The sequence below is a fragment of the Cebidichthys violaceus genome, unplaced genomic scaffold (assembly GCF_023349555.1).
Source record: "Cebidichthys violaceus isolate CVI_PGR_0920_01 unplaced genomic scaffold, fCebVio1.0.p SCAF_10, whole genome shotgun sequence".
NCBI classification, from domain to species: domain Eukaryota; kingdom Metazoa; phylum Chordata; class Actinopteri; order Perciformes; family Stichaeidae; genus Cebidichthys; species Cebidichthys violaceus.
In genome coordinates, this window is record NW_027176263.1 from 4,100,809 (window position 1) to 4,117,794 (window position 16,986).

The window sequence follows — 16,986 nt, forward strand, 5'->3', positions numbered from 1 at the left end:
GTGACGCAGGCTTGGTCAATATTACGAATTCAAGACTGACAATTGTTAATACTTTGCTTGTCTTCTCTGCATTTTAGCTGATGCACTCATTTGCATTTGTTGAATGTTGGTTACGGGTAAGTACAATTGACAGCGACAACCCATCCAAATGAATGGACTGGGTAATGCCACCCCAGCATGATTGGAGAAACATTTTTCTCTAAAATTATAACCTACTTTTATGCAGCAACAGCTGTCTGCAACAAAAGAATAACAGAATAATTGCTCAGCTGATGGATGACTGATTTTCCTAAAGGCTGGATCCATTAATTGATATGTGTAAGGAGCATGACAGCTTCGTCAAACCTCACTGCATGCTTGACACTGAGTATGATACTCGCCACACAATTCACTCCCTTGTTTACTTACACAAATAAATGCATTATCTTCTGTGTCGCCTTCTAAATAATGATCATTTGGTGTCTACTCTCTTGACTCTGCCTCTAAATAACCAGAGTCAGATGCCGATTGGAAATCTGGGTTCAAGATAGTACCTTGTTACCAATTCTGTTAATGATTCCCACGAATACAGCTTCAGCAACAGCCGTGTTTGAAATTGTTTTCACTACAATGTCAAACAGTAAAAGGCATTTCCATCATGTGACAACCCCTGCCCGTCCCTGCCAATCTGTCATGTGCCCTGTTCTCCAGATGCCTGGTGGCAGGGACTCGTTGAGGCCAACTGGGAACAGCTGGGCCTGCAAAGCCCTGACAGCTTTGGTTTGTTTTTTTAATCTTGCTTTAGACTAATTTTACATGTTTGTCTTGCACACATATATTATACACATATTATACACAAATTTTCCACTTGTGCATCACACACACTATTGATGACATTCATTCTCACACTGCACACTGTAGATATTGAGTTCACCTTTTAAATGTGTCTAATTTGGATTAATTTGCTTAAATAAAGCTTCTTTTGTTAAAAGTTCCTACAATGTGTCTCTGTGTTTGCTGTGGCCTCGGAGAAGGGTCATAACAGTCATGCCATCACCAATACTATTGGCGTATTTTAGATGCATCAACGAGTTAAGGCTTTCGCTGAAATTTCCTGACATGAAAGCCAATCAATAGTGCACCTGAACCAAAATTGATTCATTCACAAATACGTCAGGAGTCTTCCTTTGAATCTCTCTGACAGCACTCTAGGGAATAACATCTCATTTTGAAACAAGATACTGAAACAAGTCAAGGTTAGAAAAGCTTTTTTCCAAAAGACCAAAAACTAAACAAAATAGCTTGTTTTCCAGTTCCTTTCAACATAACTTATATGAAAAAAAAGACTGATGACTATTTCATGATCTGCCAGCCATATAGTTTATTTAACATAACTAAAACTACTTGGTTAAGCTTCTCGAAAAAAGACCTTTAACGCTACTTTCTCAGCTGAGAGAGAAAAGTCGTTATTGCAAGAAGTTGCTTGCCAAGACCATTTTTTCTGAGTCCCTCTGCAGTAATCCACTTTGTGCTGTCATATTTCAGTGTGAACAAACAAGAAGGTAGACGAAAGGTCAACGGATGTTTGAAATGATTCTCCTAATTTGTCATTCCGAAGGTCATGCTTCGAGAATGTACTTTCCACACAGGATGAAATCACCCCTTTTTACTTCAGTTGTTCTGAGTTTATTCAATACAAATTATACTGTGTAGTGTAACTGATTGTGTCTCTCATCAATAAACAACCTTTGATTCTGAATATAAACTAAAAGTTCAAGTTCAAAGCATAGTTTGACACAAAAAACAGCAAAGGACTTTTCTTCAAAACTTTTTTATCATCTCTTGTGTGGGGGAGAAGCTATTTCTGAAGCCAGCAAACCAGAACTCTTAATTCTCTTACTCTCCTCACCGTGTCACCGGAGAGGCTCAATGGATTTGTGTTCAGGTCAGAATAAATGACTAGTGCGTAAAAAAACAAGTTTTGCAAAGGCACAAGAGCGTAACTCAACAGTATTTCAGAATAGTACTACTGCTAGTTATTATCTAATAGCTAATTCGTCTCAAACAAATTTGTTGTTTTATTTCAATAAATAATGAATGTGTTACATTTATATTGAAATAGATCACAGTCTAGGTCAAAGGAAAGTTGTAAGATCTATATTTTTAGGATGAGTAAAATATCATTGTCAACAGCAAAGTAAAATGGCATGTCCTTCATAAGGATAAGAGGAAAAGTACTCTGTTATTTTGTTCAATGAATGCCATAAATTTGGTCTGTTGTTCTGCTCAAATAAATCCATCTCCTGTATCGTCACAGAGCCTTCATGTTTAACAATGAGCCTACTGGCCCACGCTGACAGCAACTGAAAGGTGTGATTGCCAAAAGTCTCAAGCCCGCTGGTACTTGAGCTGGTGAGTTTGTTATTGATGGGAGGTCTTGGCAGGGAGTTGATATGTGATGAGAGCTTGTACACATGGCCTCTTACTCTCTGCTGTTCCACGGTGGGTAAAGTCTGGAGCTTGATGGCCTGTCATCGCTTCACCGGCCCAGTGATGAGAGTGTTAAGCCACACTAACAACTAATGACACAACTGGCTTCCTGTTTGATTTCATGCCTGGTGGGGACACTGTGTCCAATGTGATGCTGCCTTAAAGATTAGACTGACACACATGCATCGCACTTAATTATGTCCTGTAACGTTATCAGATTTCCCTTAAGGGTCCCACAGAGTCACATAACTGAAGCATTTATAGCAAAACAGATTGCATACTGATTGCTAAATAGAGCCATGCTCGTAGTTACCCTATGGTTCATTATGGTTCATTAATTTCTTAAATCGCAATTGTTTTACATCAGTTGAGTCAAGGGCATTACCTTCAAGGTATCTGCAATCATGCTGAGCAGGTCTTACTGTTTCTGTAAGTTCTATAGCTCGGCATTGGGGGTCATGTGAATTTCCTGATTGATGATTCAGAGCAAAAATGGCCTTTCGTTTAGCCCCGCCCCCCTGCTGCTACTCCATCACGAGAGCTACCATGGAGCCCACACTGTCACAAACTGCACCCCCTGAATAAATGTTATCTTTGGAAAAATGAAAAAGCGATTGTAGAGAGAAGCAGACAGATAGGTATAAAATATACATTTGAAAGATATTTCCAGGATGTCAAATTGATTCTGCAGTGAAATCAGCTAAAAAGAATAATATAGTAGCTAAGGCCTGCAGAAGGCAATGAAATTGTCACGGTAACAGCTGTGTTTCCGTTATTTTCCCCTGTCTTTCATTCTCCTTCTGCTTTTGGGTCCAACTAATTCTGCTGAAACGTAACAGAAACTGCTCCTGTAAAGCTGGGCAGGTCTTTATTACAGTTACAATCATTAAAAAGCTAAAGCAGCATCAGTATACCTTCAGTATACCTTCAGTAGCTTTCAAGTGCTAACGCTAGTCAATGGTGTGCTAACATACTCTGCTAATGTTAGCTCCACAGGTTTTAACGTAGAAACAGAACCTTTAAGAAACCTATTTTTAAATTAAAAATTAGAATTAGATAGCATGATCACTTAATTAGTTTGGTTGTGAATCCATTTAAAATTATGTTTTTGTGTGTCAATGCATTGGCGTTTAATTGAGGTTTTAGACAATTAATTGTGTGAATAATATACAAGAGGATTGTTCTTTAAAATAAAAAAGACAAAACATCTTAGTAGACAAATGAACAGTGCTTCATTTGATCTGTGAAATGAACAGTATTGATCAAATTGTTCTTAACAGAATCATTATTCATGACCAGCAACGATTTTCTGTCACAGGATGTCTCTAGCCTGCAAAGCTGTAGGCAATGTAGGGAAGTGCACAAACATCGCATTAAACTGCTATCTAAGAGACATGGTGGTCTTAACAGCATTGGATAAGATGTCCAAAATGCATTAATCTGCTGAACATGCTAGCTCCTGGCAAGACCTTCACACCTTGATCTAAAGAGGTGATTCTGCTTCTGTTTATTTGTGGAATGAGCAAATCTACCAACACTGAGCATTTTCTGTCTACAATTTGTATGGCAATGGTGCAGGAATGATGCACACATATGGATGCATTTGTAAATGTATACTGAATCTCTTTTTTTCTTTATTCAATCATAGATTTAGACAAAGATTGCGTATTTGGCATTTGGATGTGTTTCACTGACCTGTGATACACATTATAAAGTCTGAATTATGGAGACATAATTACAGAGCATGTCAATAGATGAGAGAGTTGGGACATTTGTTTTTTTTCCCCACTAGGTTGGTAGTGTCCTGGTTTCCCCAATAGGTTGACATAAAACAAATATAGTACATAAGAGCTATGATAAAGCAATGGTGCAACATTGATCTTTATTTAACCATGCTGTGGAAAGACTGGATGTTTGGAACATACTGAACACACAGATAAAGAGCATATAAGTGAATTCTGCTGCAGATGGTTTGAAAAGTCTGTATGGATATTTCTACATTTTGACATAGGCTTTAAAAACAAGCTTCAGCTCCACTAACGATGCACCTTTAGAGACCTTTAGAGTTAGGCTGTATCGTCACTGCCAGGATGTCGATGGCTGGATTTTAAACTTGAGATCTGTAAGTGTTTTTTCTTCCAAATTGACAGGAGCAGACTGGGACTAAAATCTAGCCCGGGACTTTGGGATGTAGTGGTCTTTTATTCGAGCCCCAGGAAGGCGCAAGTCTACATTTTTCTGGTAGTAATTTTAAGACCAATACAGTTTTTGTGGTATAACTGCACTATACCACTGCACTGAATCAAAACAAGGACAGGCAAGCCATATGTGAGTTGGCTGGTCGATGGCCCTGCAAATGGATATAACATGGGAGCAGATAGTTGAGGTGATTTTTGTAATTTTTATGAAAAGTGAAATTCAATTCCCATCTAAGGAAAAGAATGATCTTTGTTTTGAGGAATGGATTAATATGAGTTCCTTAGCAGAATGAGCCAGGCACATTCAGCAAGGAGGAGAAGAAACACAGAAAGAAGCAACTTCTTGTTAATGTCAAATGTGGCTTCCTGGACAGAGTCATCTTGCTGAATCTGCTTCTGATGACAGTAAAACTGCTCAACCATTTAAGGAAAACTTGTTTTACAATTCAGCCACATTTCTATGTAAGGAATAGGTTAACACGAAGTCTAGTGGAGTTCAAGCCAAGCACAGGGAAAGAATAAACGTTTTGTAAGGAACGTTTTATTGTCACATTTAGTTCTCTGGATCGAGCCATCTTCTCCTTTTGGCAGGTCAAACTGAGAGTCAGCTAGCAGGTCAAGAAACAGATCACTGCTCCCACAGATTAACATCACACACACACACACACACATTTATACAAACAAGGATCAGAATGTATACCGCCTGGTGGGAGGATACAGTAATACCCTTTTTACATAAGGTGAGATGTCAATTTTACTAATTTTTTTTTTGCTATTTAAACATTTTCAAATTCATGAGGCTCTCCTCAACATGCCGGAAATTATACATTTTGTCCTAATTATATGGGGTGACAATAATTTGAGTTTGTAAATAATAATTAAAATTTAGTTCAGTGTCTGACTGAATGATCGCAAAGGGGGATGACTCAAACATTTTCACCCCCCTCATTTGTCAATTAACATGCATGCAATGTTTTAGGTTGTGATAAGGACAAAAAAAGAGGCACAGTTCCATTGGGCTCAAGAAACAACCAAATGAACACCAACAGGTGAGAAAACCAGTTTGTGATCTGTTGAATTCAGACCAGATCCCTGCTGTTTACACTGATGGAATGAATACAGAATGGAGGAAATCCTGTGTGAGTTTATGCATACATCATGCAGTGGATAAAATGTCTATCCTGAAATCATTGCCAGCTGCGTGTGCTTCTTCATGGCTGGTGGCCATCCATCTGCAAATTGATTTTTGCCAGCAGCATAATCCCTGGTGCTCCAGGAAAAAATTAATGTCCAAGATTCATCACAGGTTGTCAAAGAAAAGGACATTTTCATCCGATAAGTGTTGACTTATTTCAATAATGTTGCTACAATATCCAGCCTGTATTCTTAACTCTGCATGGTTATTGTTAGCATGCAACCATTGAGTCAGATACAAATCAGAATAATACAAATTTCAATCCTCAAGCGCTGAGATTAAGGATTTAAAAAAAAAAGTGCACTGATGAGGTGAGGCTTTCAAATGCATTACTTGAAACAACACCTTCCCTAACTAGTCTCAACTGAGGATTGTGTGCTCTTACTTTTATTTTGACCATTGTAAAAGTAAAATAAATGATTATAATCATAGACTTTTTTCATGATTATTGTATAGCAATTAGTAATTTAATCCAAAACAAATCCAGATTTGTATTTGTCTTAAAACACGCATGGTCAAAGATCCCCATTTAATGGAAACAACGTTTTGTTTGCATGTTGTCACAAAAATGGTCTTTTATTGGAGGGGACTGTCTGTTGTTGAAATATTTGTATAAGTTCTGTCAATAGGACTTGCTATTACTCAAGCCTCTTGTGTAGTTTCCTTTTTTCAGGTAAGAGAAATGTTAGAAAACTGTAATGATTTTCAATTTTGACACAAGACAACAAAAGAATATGTGAAAATGTTCAATGTTTTTTTCAATACAACCTAGGGGAGAAATGGGGATGTGTAAACACTCACTGAGAAAAAGCCCATTAGAGCCAAACAATGAGAAGCCGAGCTGCCTGTTGACAACAAAACATGTTTGAAAATGTTGGTTCTCCAGGGAATTAAGGTACAGGGAAAGAAAAAAAACACACCTACACTTACTGACACTTCACCCCCAGGGGCCAGAGCACAGAGACTAATGTAGACAATAAGCTAGGACCCTGATAATGACAACTTTTCCCAGCCTCAGACAACAGGCTGACAACAGGAAAATTTGCATAAGAGGCGACAATCTTTACAAATTATTGACATTCTAAACAAGAATTTATGACCAAATCAGGAGAAGCATGGCTAAGCTAATTGCAAAGCAATAAGACTGATGCACACTGTGGAATGAGGTTGATAGGAAAAAAGGTAAGCTGTTGTTCCTACTTCACGGTAAATGGTTAGCAGCTTGTTAAAAGGTGTATGAAAATCAGAATCTGAATGTAAATGACCTTTTTAGCCCACTGCTGGGAATTTACATAAAGCTGTTATACGCAGTCAGCAGGTCACCATGCCTTACATTATGGAAATCTAATGATGCAGTCTTCACCATCCACAAAAGTAGGAAGTGCAAAGTAATTCAAGCAAAGTACATTTTCCACTTACAGCTTAATGGCGCTGCTTAAAGTAATACTGATTACATTTACTTCAGTGATTTACATAGGGAAATATTGTAGCTTCCTTAGCACTCCACTTTGTCTTCACTTTGTGAACTCTGTTTTTAAAGGTGCTATATAAATAAAGTTATTATTATTATTATTATTATTACATTTGTGAAGACATTCGAGGGCTACTACTTTACATTCAATAAGAAAAAATGGTAAAAGAAAAATAACAATGATACAGTGCGAACCTCTTATAGTGATCACTTATACCCAGGTCAAATATTATTACTACAAGCAGATGATTATTATAACATGTTCTTTCGATTTTTTGAATAATAATTGACATTACATAAGTATAAATAAATGAAACAGACAGCTTCACTTTTTACTGAATTGAATGACTGTTAACAGCTGTTTCAAATGCTTTTCAAATTAATGTTCAAATGAATTGCTGTGTATAATTCATAAACACTATAATGCAGTGCAGTACTGTATATAGATAGGGCTTACTGTAGTTCAAATGCTCAAAAGCTATAGTGTAAATCACTATTGATTTCAACTTTAATGGTATTGATATGATCAATATCTCATTGTTGTGTATCTTAAAACAAATAATCCTACTCACTACATATGGCCCACTTTTAATATTGTTCACAGCTTGTAAAGGGGAGGGCCAAAAAACATGAATCCAATACTGGCCGACACATAGATGTCAATCGTCATCTCTCTAAGCCTCTTTTTGTTTATGTCTCACAACCACAGATGAGTAACTGCTGTATATTTTTCTCGGTCTCCCTCTTTTGTTTCTCCTCCTTATCCTTCTAAACCTTCAGCCTTTCCTCTTGTCTCCCTCTGCATGTTGTCCTTGTCTCAACCTCCCTCTGTGCCTTTGCTCTTTTGTCCTACCTGTGAGAATGGTTTGCTTGAGCTTTGCCTTTTGTGAAGAGAATGGAGTTGAAGTTGAGAGATGACGCGTATGACTGGATTCTTTCCCAGGCAGCCAGTTTACAAGCTAATTCTAAATCAATAGAAAACAAAATCATCGTTAGATGATAGCAGGTGTGTTCTTAGATTGTGTTTCGGCCAGTGCTTTCAACCTCATATGCTCTCCACACTGTTTACCTGCATTCAACCAAAAGTCGAACGTGATTGGTCAATACTACTCTGACTACAGACGGAAACCGCAACACTTCCAATGCCACCATTGTGTCCCGTTGCCTACAGATTCTACATGTGAACACATAATCTGGTTATAGAGATTAGGGTTGCAGGTTGTCCTCAATGTCATTTTGCTATGTTTGTCAATTACACAGTATCTATTGCATGTCTCTCAGTTGCTCTTCCTGAGGTTTCTTCCACTTTTCCCTATGGTTTTTTGGGGGTTTTCCTTTTCAAATCCTTATCATAAGAGAATCAAAGGACAGAGGGTAACAAATACTACTATATATAGATATACTACTGTCAGTAGTAAGTTCTCAATGAAGTTCTTGTGAATATCCTCACCTGGATGAGTCAGGATCTTATAGAATTTATTGTCAGAAGTTAAAACATGGTCATGTTTTCGGATGCCAGTAATTATTCAAATAATAAAACTCGAAATAACTTATAAAAGATCCACATTGTGATACTTTAACACATTTAAATATAACATTTTTCAATATATTTTGGAATTGATTCTTATAAGATATTCCCAACGTGTCTTATAACAAAAAGAAGGGAGCATGACTTTGCTACTTTAATTCAGTGGCAGACGCATACTGATATGTAAAATTCATGAGCTGGTCTAGTTGGTTTCAGGATTTCAAATTAAAAAGATAGTCGAGTCTCAGTGCACATATCAAATCTATAAAGAAACCCTTGCATGTTAATTTGGAGAGAATGACACCAAAACCTGAGGCTTTCTGTTGATGCTTAAAAAGGTGAAACTTTTAATCATTTTGTATCATCCGCTGTTTAATTAAAGAAAATTATTAATCTACAATGTCAATCTAAGGACCGGGGAATCAAGTACCTTCCAAAGGTGCAGGAACGGCACTTATGCTTAAAGAATCTTACAGAGTCTGAGCGTGTTCCAGTATATGTTTGACTAATAGGACAAAAAGATTTGTCCCACAAATCCTGATTCTCTGGATTATTTAGAACAAACTGATAGCACAAATAAAGCTGTCTGTCCAAAATGATCAATCAATCACTTCATAATTTTCTCCTATTATACATTTGCGCAAAATGATCATAATTAGCAGATTCATTCTTGAGTTAAAATATGTTTTTGCTAGGTCACAGTGACCTTTGACCACCAAATTGTAATCAGTTCATCCTTAAATCCAGGTCGAAATTTGTGCCAAATTTTCAAAGAAATGTTAAAATGCATAAAAATCCAGGCTGTTCTTTAGCCACTAATTATATATTTATACATGCGTATTCATATTGAAGTTCACAATGGTCACAATACTGTATACTGTAGTATTACGCATTTGCAGACTTACAACTGATAATGAGCGAGTCCATGGATGTTAAAGGCAACTTTCATAATGGAAAAAAAGCAAATTAAAGTAAAGCTCAATAAATAAAAGCAGCTTTCCTTTCAGTTGTCTCATTGTTTATTACAGTAAGCACACATAAACTAAATTCATCTACAAAGAAAGCATGCAACTATTTAAGTCATAAATAAATGCATTTCTTTTAGTAACAAGAGTTTTTTGAACTTACAATCAATATAAATGGAAACACATACAGGCATTTTAAAGATTAACCTCAGGTACTTATGTATCATCTTGGTTTCAGCCAGTTCTCATTCCCAGGACGTTAAATACTGACGCTTTGTCACGCACCTCAACATCTGATACCGACGCAGAAGGCACCCTTTAGCATTAGTATTAACGCTTCAGGCTTTCAAGTAACTACAATGTCAACCCATCTGCATCATTTTAGACGCTCAGAGAAAATGGTCTGGATGTGTGCTGATGAAGTATACAGTCTGATAAGGGGTGGGTGGGTCAAACATACACAGACCGGTGTTTGAGATCAGTGTTGAGTTATTTTTAAGTTACATTTGTGATGTTTGTAACGTGTTTTATGTATTTACTTAGTTTACATACTTGGTTTTCAATGTTGTTGTTTCTTGTTTACTGTGACTGTGCGCTGTCTTACCCTGTGCGATATAAAGTGGCGCCAAGGAGTCCGACAAAGTGTCAGTATGTGACGAGTTGGGATGATAACGTGTTGGTAAGGGCAGTAGTAGCTGTTTTTACAAGTCTTACATGTAATATCTATTGTACACATCCTACAACATTTAAAAATAACACAGTGTAGTCACATTGTGCACAACAATTACATTCCCATAATACCTCAAATGGAAGTCCTATATGTTCTGCTGGTTAACAAAGTTTGAGCCATGTTGCCACATTAATCAGTGTACTATACTGTTCAGGTTTGACCGTTCTAAAAATGTTATCTGAACAAAATCATCCCTGTCAACCATGTAGTTTCTGTATACCAACAGCCCACATCTAAATGACTGCTATGTTAAAGACCTCCCTCTCTTCACCTCAAGTGAATGCATTCAATCTCCTCTGTTACAGGCATGGAGGAGGTCCTAATATCCATCTCATCCACAGTCTTACTGGGGGCATACGTTGACCTCCAGCGCATCAGTACAATCTTCTTCAGGTACTTAACTGTGTTGTTCTTGACACTGACAAAACAGAACGTATTGATTATGCTGTTGCTCATGGCAATGCACTCAATGATGTAGAAGGCCACCAAAGAGTTCTTCTGGCGGGAGATGAGCGTTGGGTGGAAATCTCGTAGGATGGTGAAGCCATAGTACGGCGCCCAGCACAGGATGTACGCAGTTAAGATCCCGATCAGGACCATCACTGTCTTGCGGCGACAACGCAACCTCTTCCTAATCTGCTCAGTCTGAAAACCGGGGACATTCTTGAACCAGAGCTCGCGGGAAATTTGGGTGTAACACATTGCCATGACGATCACAGGCCCAACAAACTCCACAGCAAAGACAAACAGGAAGTATGACCGGTAGTAGGCTTGCTGGTCAACAGGCCAGATCTGGGCACAGAAGACTTTGTGTGTGGTTGGGCTGCCACCATGAGGGTACATGGTCTCAGAGGCAAAGTAGGCGGAGGGAATTGATATCAGAATGGGAATGATCCAGACTCCTGTAATCAGGCAGTAGGCGGTTTGGTACTTCATGCGAGGCCTCAGAGGATGGACAATCGCCATGTACCTGGAAGAACAAAGACATATTGTGGCATTGAAGAGGAAGGAAACAAACACATACTACAAACCACCCTTGTGAGCACTCTGAGTGCTGTGTGACGTCAAGAGATTCCGCAAATGGCTCTCAGTCACTAGTGGAAGAATGAAGTTCAATATATGCCACTCCATTATTCAGTGAACTGGATTTCTCATATTGATAGAAGTGGCAGTCAAAAGGTACTGAAGCTTATTGCTTCTTGTATTCTCCTCTCTTATCTATATGTAAAGCAAGAGACAATGCATGAACTAACATAAAAACTGTTAGTTTTTCAAGTTTGTTTTTATTTTATATATGTATGTCATATCACGTCAAAACAGCTATTTTGAAACTCACTGTGTCACGATTTATGTTTTGGTTTAGTTATTTATTCAGTTTTATTTAGATGTTCCCTATCTCTTGTATCTTGCACTTTGTTTCCGGCCTTTGTGTGTGTCTTATCCCTGTGATTGTCTGCCCTTCCCTTAATTCAACGCTGCTGCGTTCAATCACCTGCACCTCCTCAGTCTGCTTCACTTCACATTCTGCCTCTGTCTGTTCCTCCCCTGTGATTGTCTGCCCCGCCCCTAATTGAAACCTGCTGTGTCTAATCACCTGCACCTTCCCTGTGTATTTAAACCTTGTGTCGCTGTTGGTTCGTCTTTGATGTTACCTGGTCCGTCTGTCTGCCATTTCGCTCACGTTCCCTGTTTCGTGTCCGCTGCCGTGTGCCCTGTTTTTTGGATGTTTTATTTTCATGGCCTTTTTGGGACTTATTCTTTGGACTTTTGATTCACATGTTTTTTGTGTTAAATTCACATTTATCCCCTCTGTTTCCCGTGTCTCCCTGCATTTGGGTCCAGCCCTTTATTCTCCGCAAAACCTCACACACCGTCTTTGTTTCTCTCTGTATTGATCATGTTACTCTAAGACTTGTTCACACACACACTCCACTTAGGTTGAAAACTTAGATGTTACTGGATGTTAATCAGCAACATCATTACATAGCATCCTCTTAATTAGATTTCCATTGATATACTTTAGTGATAACTAAATCTTAAATAACAACTAGAAGATAGTTGAGTGGTTAATTTGGTGATAAAGCAATAACTGATTGATACATTATTGTATTCTTGCAGCATAACCTCACTACTTTAGAATAAACTTAAAATTGGAAATATGCAGCCTCTGTGGCACATTCAAATACAGAGCACTACCTTCAAAGAAAAAAATTTAACAACCACTAGCTTGACAACAGCCCTGTGGAACTGGCTACGCTCCGTAAGCTGTTTGTAGTTAACACAAGTGGGCTCACACAAAGTCAGGTGGATTATTGACTTAACAATATATTATAATGATCACTTTGGCACACTAAGCACTCGTTATCCAGCCTTCAGGATACCTCTTGAATTTTAAACGGAAGCTTCTTTTGTGAATCTGTGGAAGTTGTGTGCACTCATGCATACAAGTAGGTGTCTCCCTACAAGTGTGCGCTACAAGGCAGTGTAGTAATGTTACATGCATGTAGCGCAAGGAAGAGTACTGCAGTGGCTACGCTGGAGGTTGAATTCAGGAGACCTGGGGTGACTAGAAGTCAGTGTCTCCATTTGTAAAGATTAGAAAACTGAACTTTTTACACGAAACAAAGGGAAAGCCTAAAAATAAGAAACTCTATTGTGCAAGTGTCTTCACAAAGAAGGCAAACATCAATAGCAATCATTTGCTTTGCTAAGACTTTCATCAATGCGTTTAATATCCAAGACACAGGTGTAGGCAATGAAACAGTCAGTTCAATCAATTAGAGAGAGGATGTGCTATGTTTACATGTAGTGCTAATGATCTGTGCCTCTTCTGAAGCAATCATGGTTTTTAACAAGGTTTATTGAGCTTTGAAACTCCCTAAGGGGCCATCCACATCTCAAGTTTTTTGCACCTTCAAATCCATTGTTGTCAATGTAGAAGCGCGGAAGGCATGCTCAAAAGATCAATGCCTAGGTTCCCCAAGCGCCTATTTTTCAGGGTGTGATGGCTTTGCCACCAAATAGAAATTGAATTTTAGAACACTAAAGCACGCACCGCATGTCACGTGACGAGGAACAATCAATTACAGCTGGCAGATATCTATTCTGTTTTCCTTAAATACCAGTCTACGGTAAATATATGAAGAGGAAGTGGATCAATTTAGTGCAGGACTATCCAGAGCTTTACCATCTGCTCCAGTTTCCAGAGACTATTTTACTTTCTTCACACATGCCGACCAAGGATGTCACAACATCCGGTTGAAAGGTCAGCCAAATTGAAGATGACAAATCAAGAGGTAAAGCTACTTTGAGGAATTTGCGGTGCTGGAAATCTATTTATCTTTGTTTTGACTTGAAGGTTTAGTTTAGTCAGTGAGGCTAAATTACTGCAACTTCATCATCATCGCAGCACACTGGTAGCACACTTGGTAGCTTAGTAGCAGCAGGCGCGACTGTAGTGCAACCCCCCAAGCACCTTGGATATAAAATATGAAAGCAGCACTATCAGAGTTTTCCAAGCTTTTTTAAACGCAACATGTGAAAGGCACTTAAGGCCTTGTCGATTTATATGAACATAGGCCTATTTTTTCACAGCAGACTTTTTTGAATTGTTGGAGAAGGAAAAACACAGGTGCTAATTTCACCAACAAGGGCTCTGTCGTATTCACATATGCATTAAGCTGTGACAGTACAGTGAGCCAGCATGTACAATACCAGGACCCTGACATTGAAGCAGCTAAATGAAATCATAATTAATTTGATCACACCTGTGCTTTTCCAACAGTCACATGTCAAACTGTCTTCTGTGAAAAAGGCCTCATGAAATGTCGTTCTGTTATTTCCACCCTCTAATTATCTGAACATGCTCATCAATAAAAAAAGGAATAGTTGCAAAATATTTCTCACCACGACACCACCATTTCTGATTGCAATACTGTTTATACAAGTTTGTGCCATGAAAAGGATTGCATTATTATAAAAGTAAGCATGCTGTATGTTCTTCAGTTTAAATGTAACAGGGAGCTATGAACCACTAGGGAGTATAACAACTGCAATTAAACTTGTAGTATAGTTTGCCACAACTTGGTCGTAATATTTACTTTACAATACAATAATTTTTGTTGAAAAGAGCAAGACTGGTAACATCTGTTGTGTGCTTTAAACTTAAAATCAGTTAACTGGATCTGCTGGAGAAGCATCCGTGTCTCTCAATCTCTCTCGGATATGGCAAGAAAATAAACAACTGGAAATTTATATCAACAATGATGACCAAAAACCTGATTTATATGGTCTGTGTTGGGCTCTCTGAGGAGAGAAAAGAATATTGTAGGATAAAAACATGAAAGCTTTATCAATTGAAGTCTCCATAGACTATGCTGGAAGGATCAAGCATTGGCTTGCTGGATTGAACCAATAAACCCACAGAGGTATGAAAGAAATAACACACTCACCTGTCAACTGCAATGGCAAGCAATGCGTTTGTGGACACATAGAGTGATACTGTCCGGAGATAGTTGACGGAGGCACACAGCACTAATCCGTGAGTCCAGGAAAGCTGTTTCACCACATAGTAGTCCACCAGGAACGGGCAGCACACCACTGCCACAATAAAGTCTGAGATGGCCAGGTTGGCGATGAGCAGGTTTGTGAGGTTGCGGAGCTTTTTGTAGCGCATCAGTGTGGCAATGAATATGAAGTTTCCAAACCCACAGACAAGAATGATGCAGACAAGCACCATGCCGATAACAATGGTGGCCACGAAGAAGGCCTGACCCTGCGTTGTGTCTGGGATCTCATCAGGAGGGATCCCATAGTCCATATCATAGCTGTCCATGTAATGATCCAACATGCCTTCTGGGAGACTCTCCTGCGTCTCTGTATAAGCTACCATGTGGCTGATGTTGGAGTCCCCCATGTCTTAGCACACACTCTTATTTTGGTTTAGAAATACTTGTATTTGACTGTAACTATTGTACTATTAAATAAGTTGTTTGTATGTAGATGGAAATTTGAACAGGCTTCTTCTTTGGAAATAACAGGACATCTTCACCTGGAAAAGAGAATTCCCGTCTCAGTATTGCTCATGCAGGGTCAGGATTTATGGAGACAAGATATGATCAAAACAAATAACATGATCTCAGTGCTTCAGGTGTAATCATGCTGGCATGTGTGACATTTCTCTATTTTTGGACAAAAAATGTAAGTCGGTGTGGTCTAGTAAAGACGTCTATGTAATTTATTCGGACCGTGCCACTTTACAGCAAGCTGACATCACAGACTAGGCTCAGCAGGGCATTAGGTTTGCAAGAAGTGGTCACTTAAATCCCTCTGCAAGCATATGAGGTAAAGCAAAAATATAATTCCAAATGAATTAGAAGAAAAAACAATACATTTGACTAGATACCAGATTTGTAGTAAGACAGTAGAACAGGGCAATCAAGTGCACACTCCTAATATAAGAGAGGTAGACGGAGAGATGATGATGATGTTCTCAAAAGATTTGACCCATGATCCAAAATAATTTGGTTTTACAATCATGATTTATGTGATCTCCACTAAGTCAGTACTGACATTAATGAGAGAGGTAATTGCATATGGAGATCAGTAATGGTATATTTTTGTATAAAATTACATGCAAAAATAGCGTCAAACATCAATATATGCAGAGCTATAAGGAAAATGTACTTTGAATTAAGGCTCTGGGGTAGTTTATAAATCCAAACTTTGCTTTACGAAGTAACAGAAGGTCTCAATAAAGGAGCATTGAGCTGTTAGATATCATCACAGTCTGTGAATTTAAATCAATAGAGTAAAAGAAACGAACACTCAAATGTAGAGAAAGACTTACTCTTTATTTATAATAAGAAATAATAATCTCTAATTAGTTTCCAGGGATAAAACTAATTGAATTAAAACATATTAAAATACACTTACCAGCAAACGTTGCAGAAGGTCCCGTGACTTTTCTCAGGATAATAGTTAAAAAGAGCGTAATTGCTCGCTGTGTGTCAGGTGTGAAACCGAGCCGAAGTGCAGACAGAGGATCGCTCCATCAGCCTCCACACATAAATCCTTTCTGCTGCAAGTCCGCTCCGCTCTCCTGTGGAACGCCTCGAAGGAAGGATGGGTACAAAGTTACGTCTGTTACTCTTCTGCCTCAAATGTAAAATCGAATGGTCCGTGTACGTTTTGATAGTCTGTTTTATCGTTTAAACTCAAAATACCAAACTCAAATAACGAGCCGATTTAGTTTTTTGCAAATCCCTCTTTCGTTTTTTTCTTTTGAAGAGAGACGCCAGGCAAGACAGGTAACCCGGAAGCACGGGTATGTCAAAATAAAAGCCAAGGCAATAGAATGAACGTATGCAAGAAATACAGTCTATTATGCAAGCACATATCAGGATTACATCAGAAGAAAAATAAATTAATG

At 38.4% G+C, this 16,986-nt stretch overlaps 1 protein-coding gene across 1 annotated transcript; it reads right to left on the reverse strand.

Moving 5' to 3' along the window:
• Positions 1 to 9,899: 9,899 nt before the first annotated feature.
• On the reverse strand, positions 9,900 to 15,560 carry prokr1b (prokineticin receptor 1b). The gene is made up of 2 exons (XM_068717306.1): positions 15,008 to 15,560; positions 9,900 to 11,526 (listed from the first exon to the last, which is right to left on the reverse strand). The coding sequence occupies exons 1-2, from the start codon at positions 15,469 to 15,471 to the stop codon at positions 10,824 to 10,826; spliced, it is 1,167 nt and encodes a 388-aa protein (XP_068573407.1). The 5' UTR covers positions 15,472 to 15,560; the 3' UTR covers positions 9,900 to 10,823.
• Between the last annotated feature and the right edge of the window lie 1,426 nt (positions 15,561 to 16,986).

Bases quoted from the DNA above. Each gene is read 5' to 3' on its own strand.
- prokr1b (XM_068717306.1), bottom strand. From the start codon at position 15,471: ATGGGGGACTCCAACATCAGCCACATGGTAGCTTATACAGAGACGCAG. The intron at 11,527-15,007 runs GTGAGTGTGTTA...TTGTTCTTCCAG, and splicing joins CTTGCCATTGCAGTTGACAG to GTACATGGCGATTGTCCATC.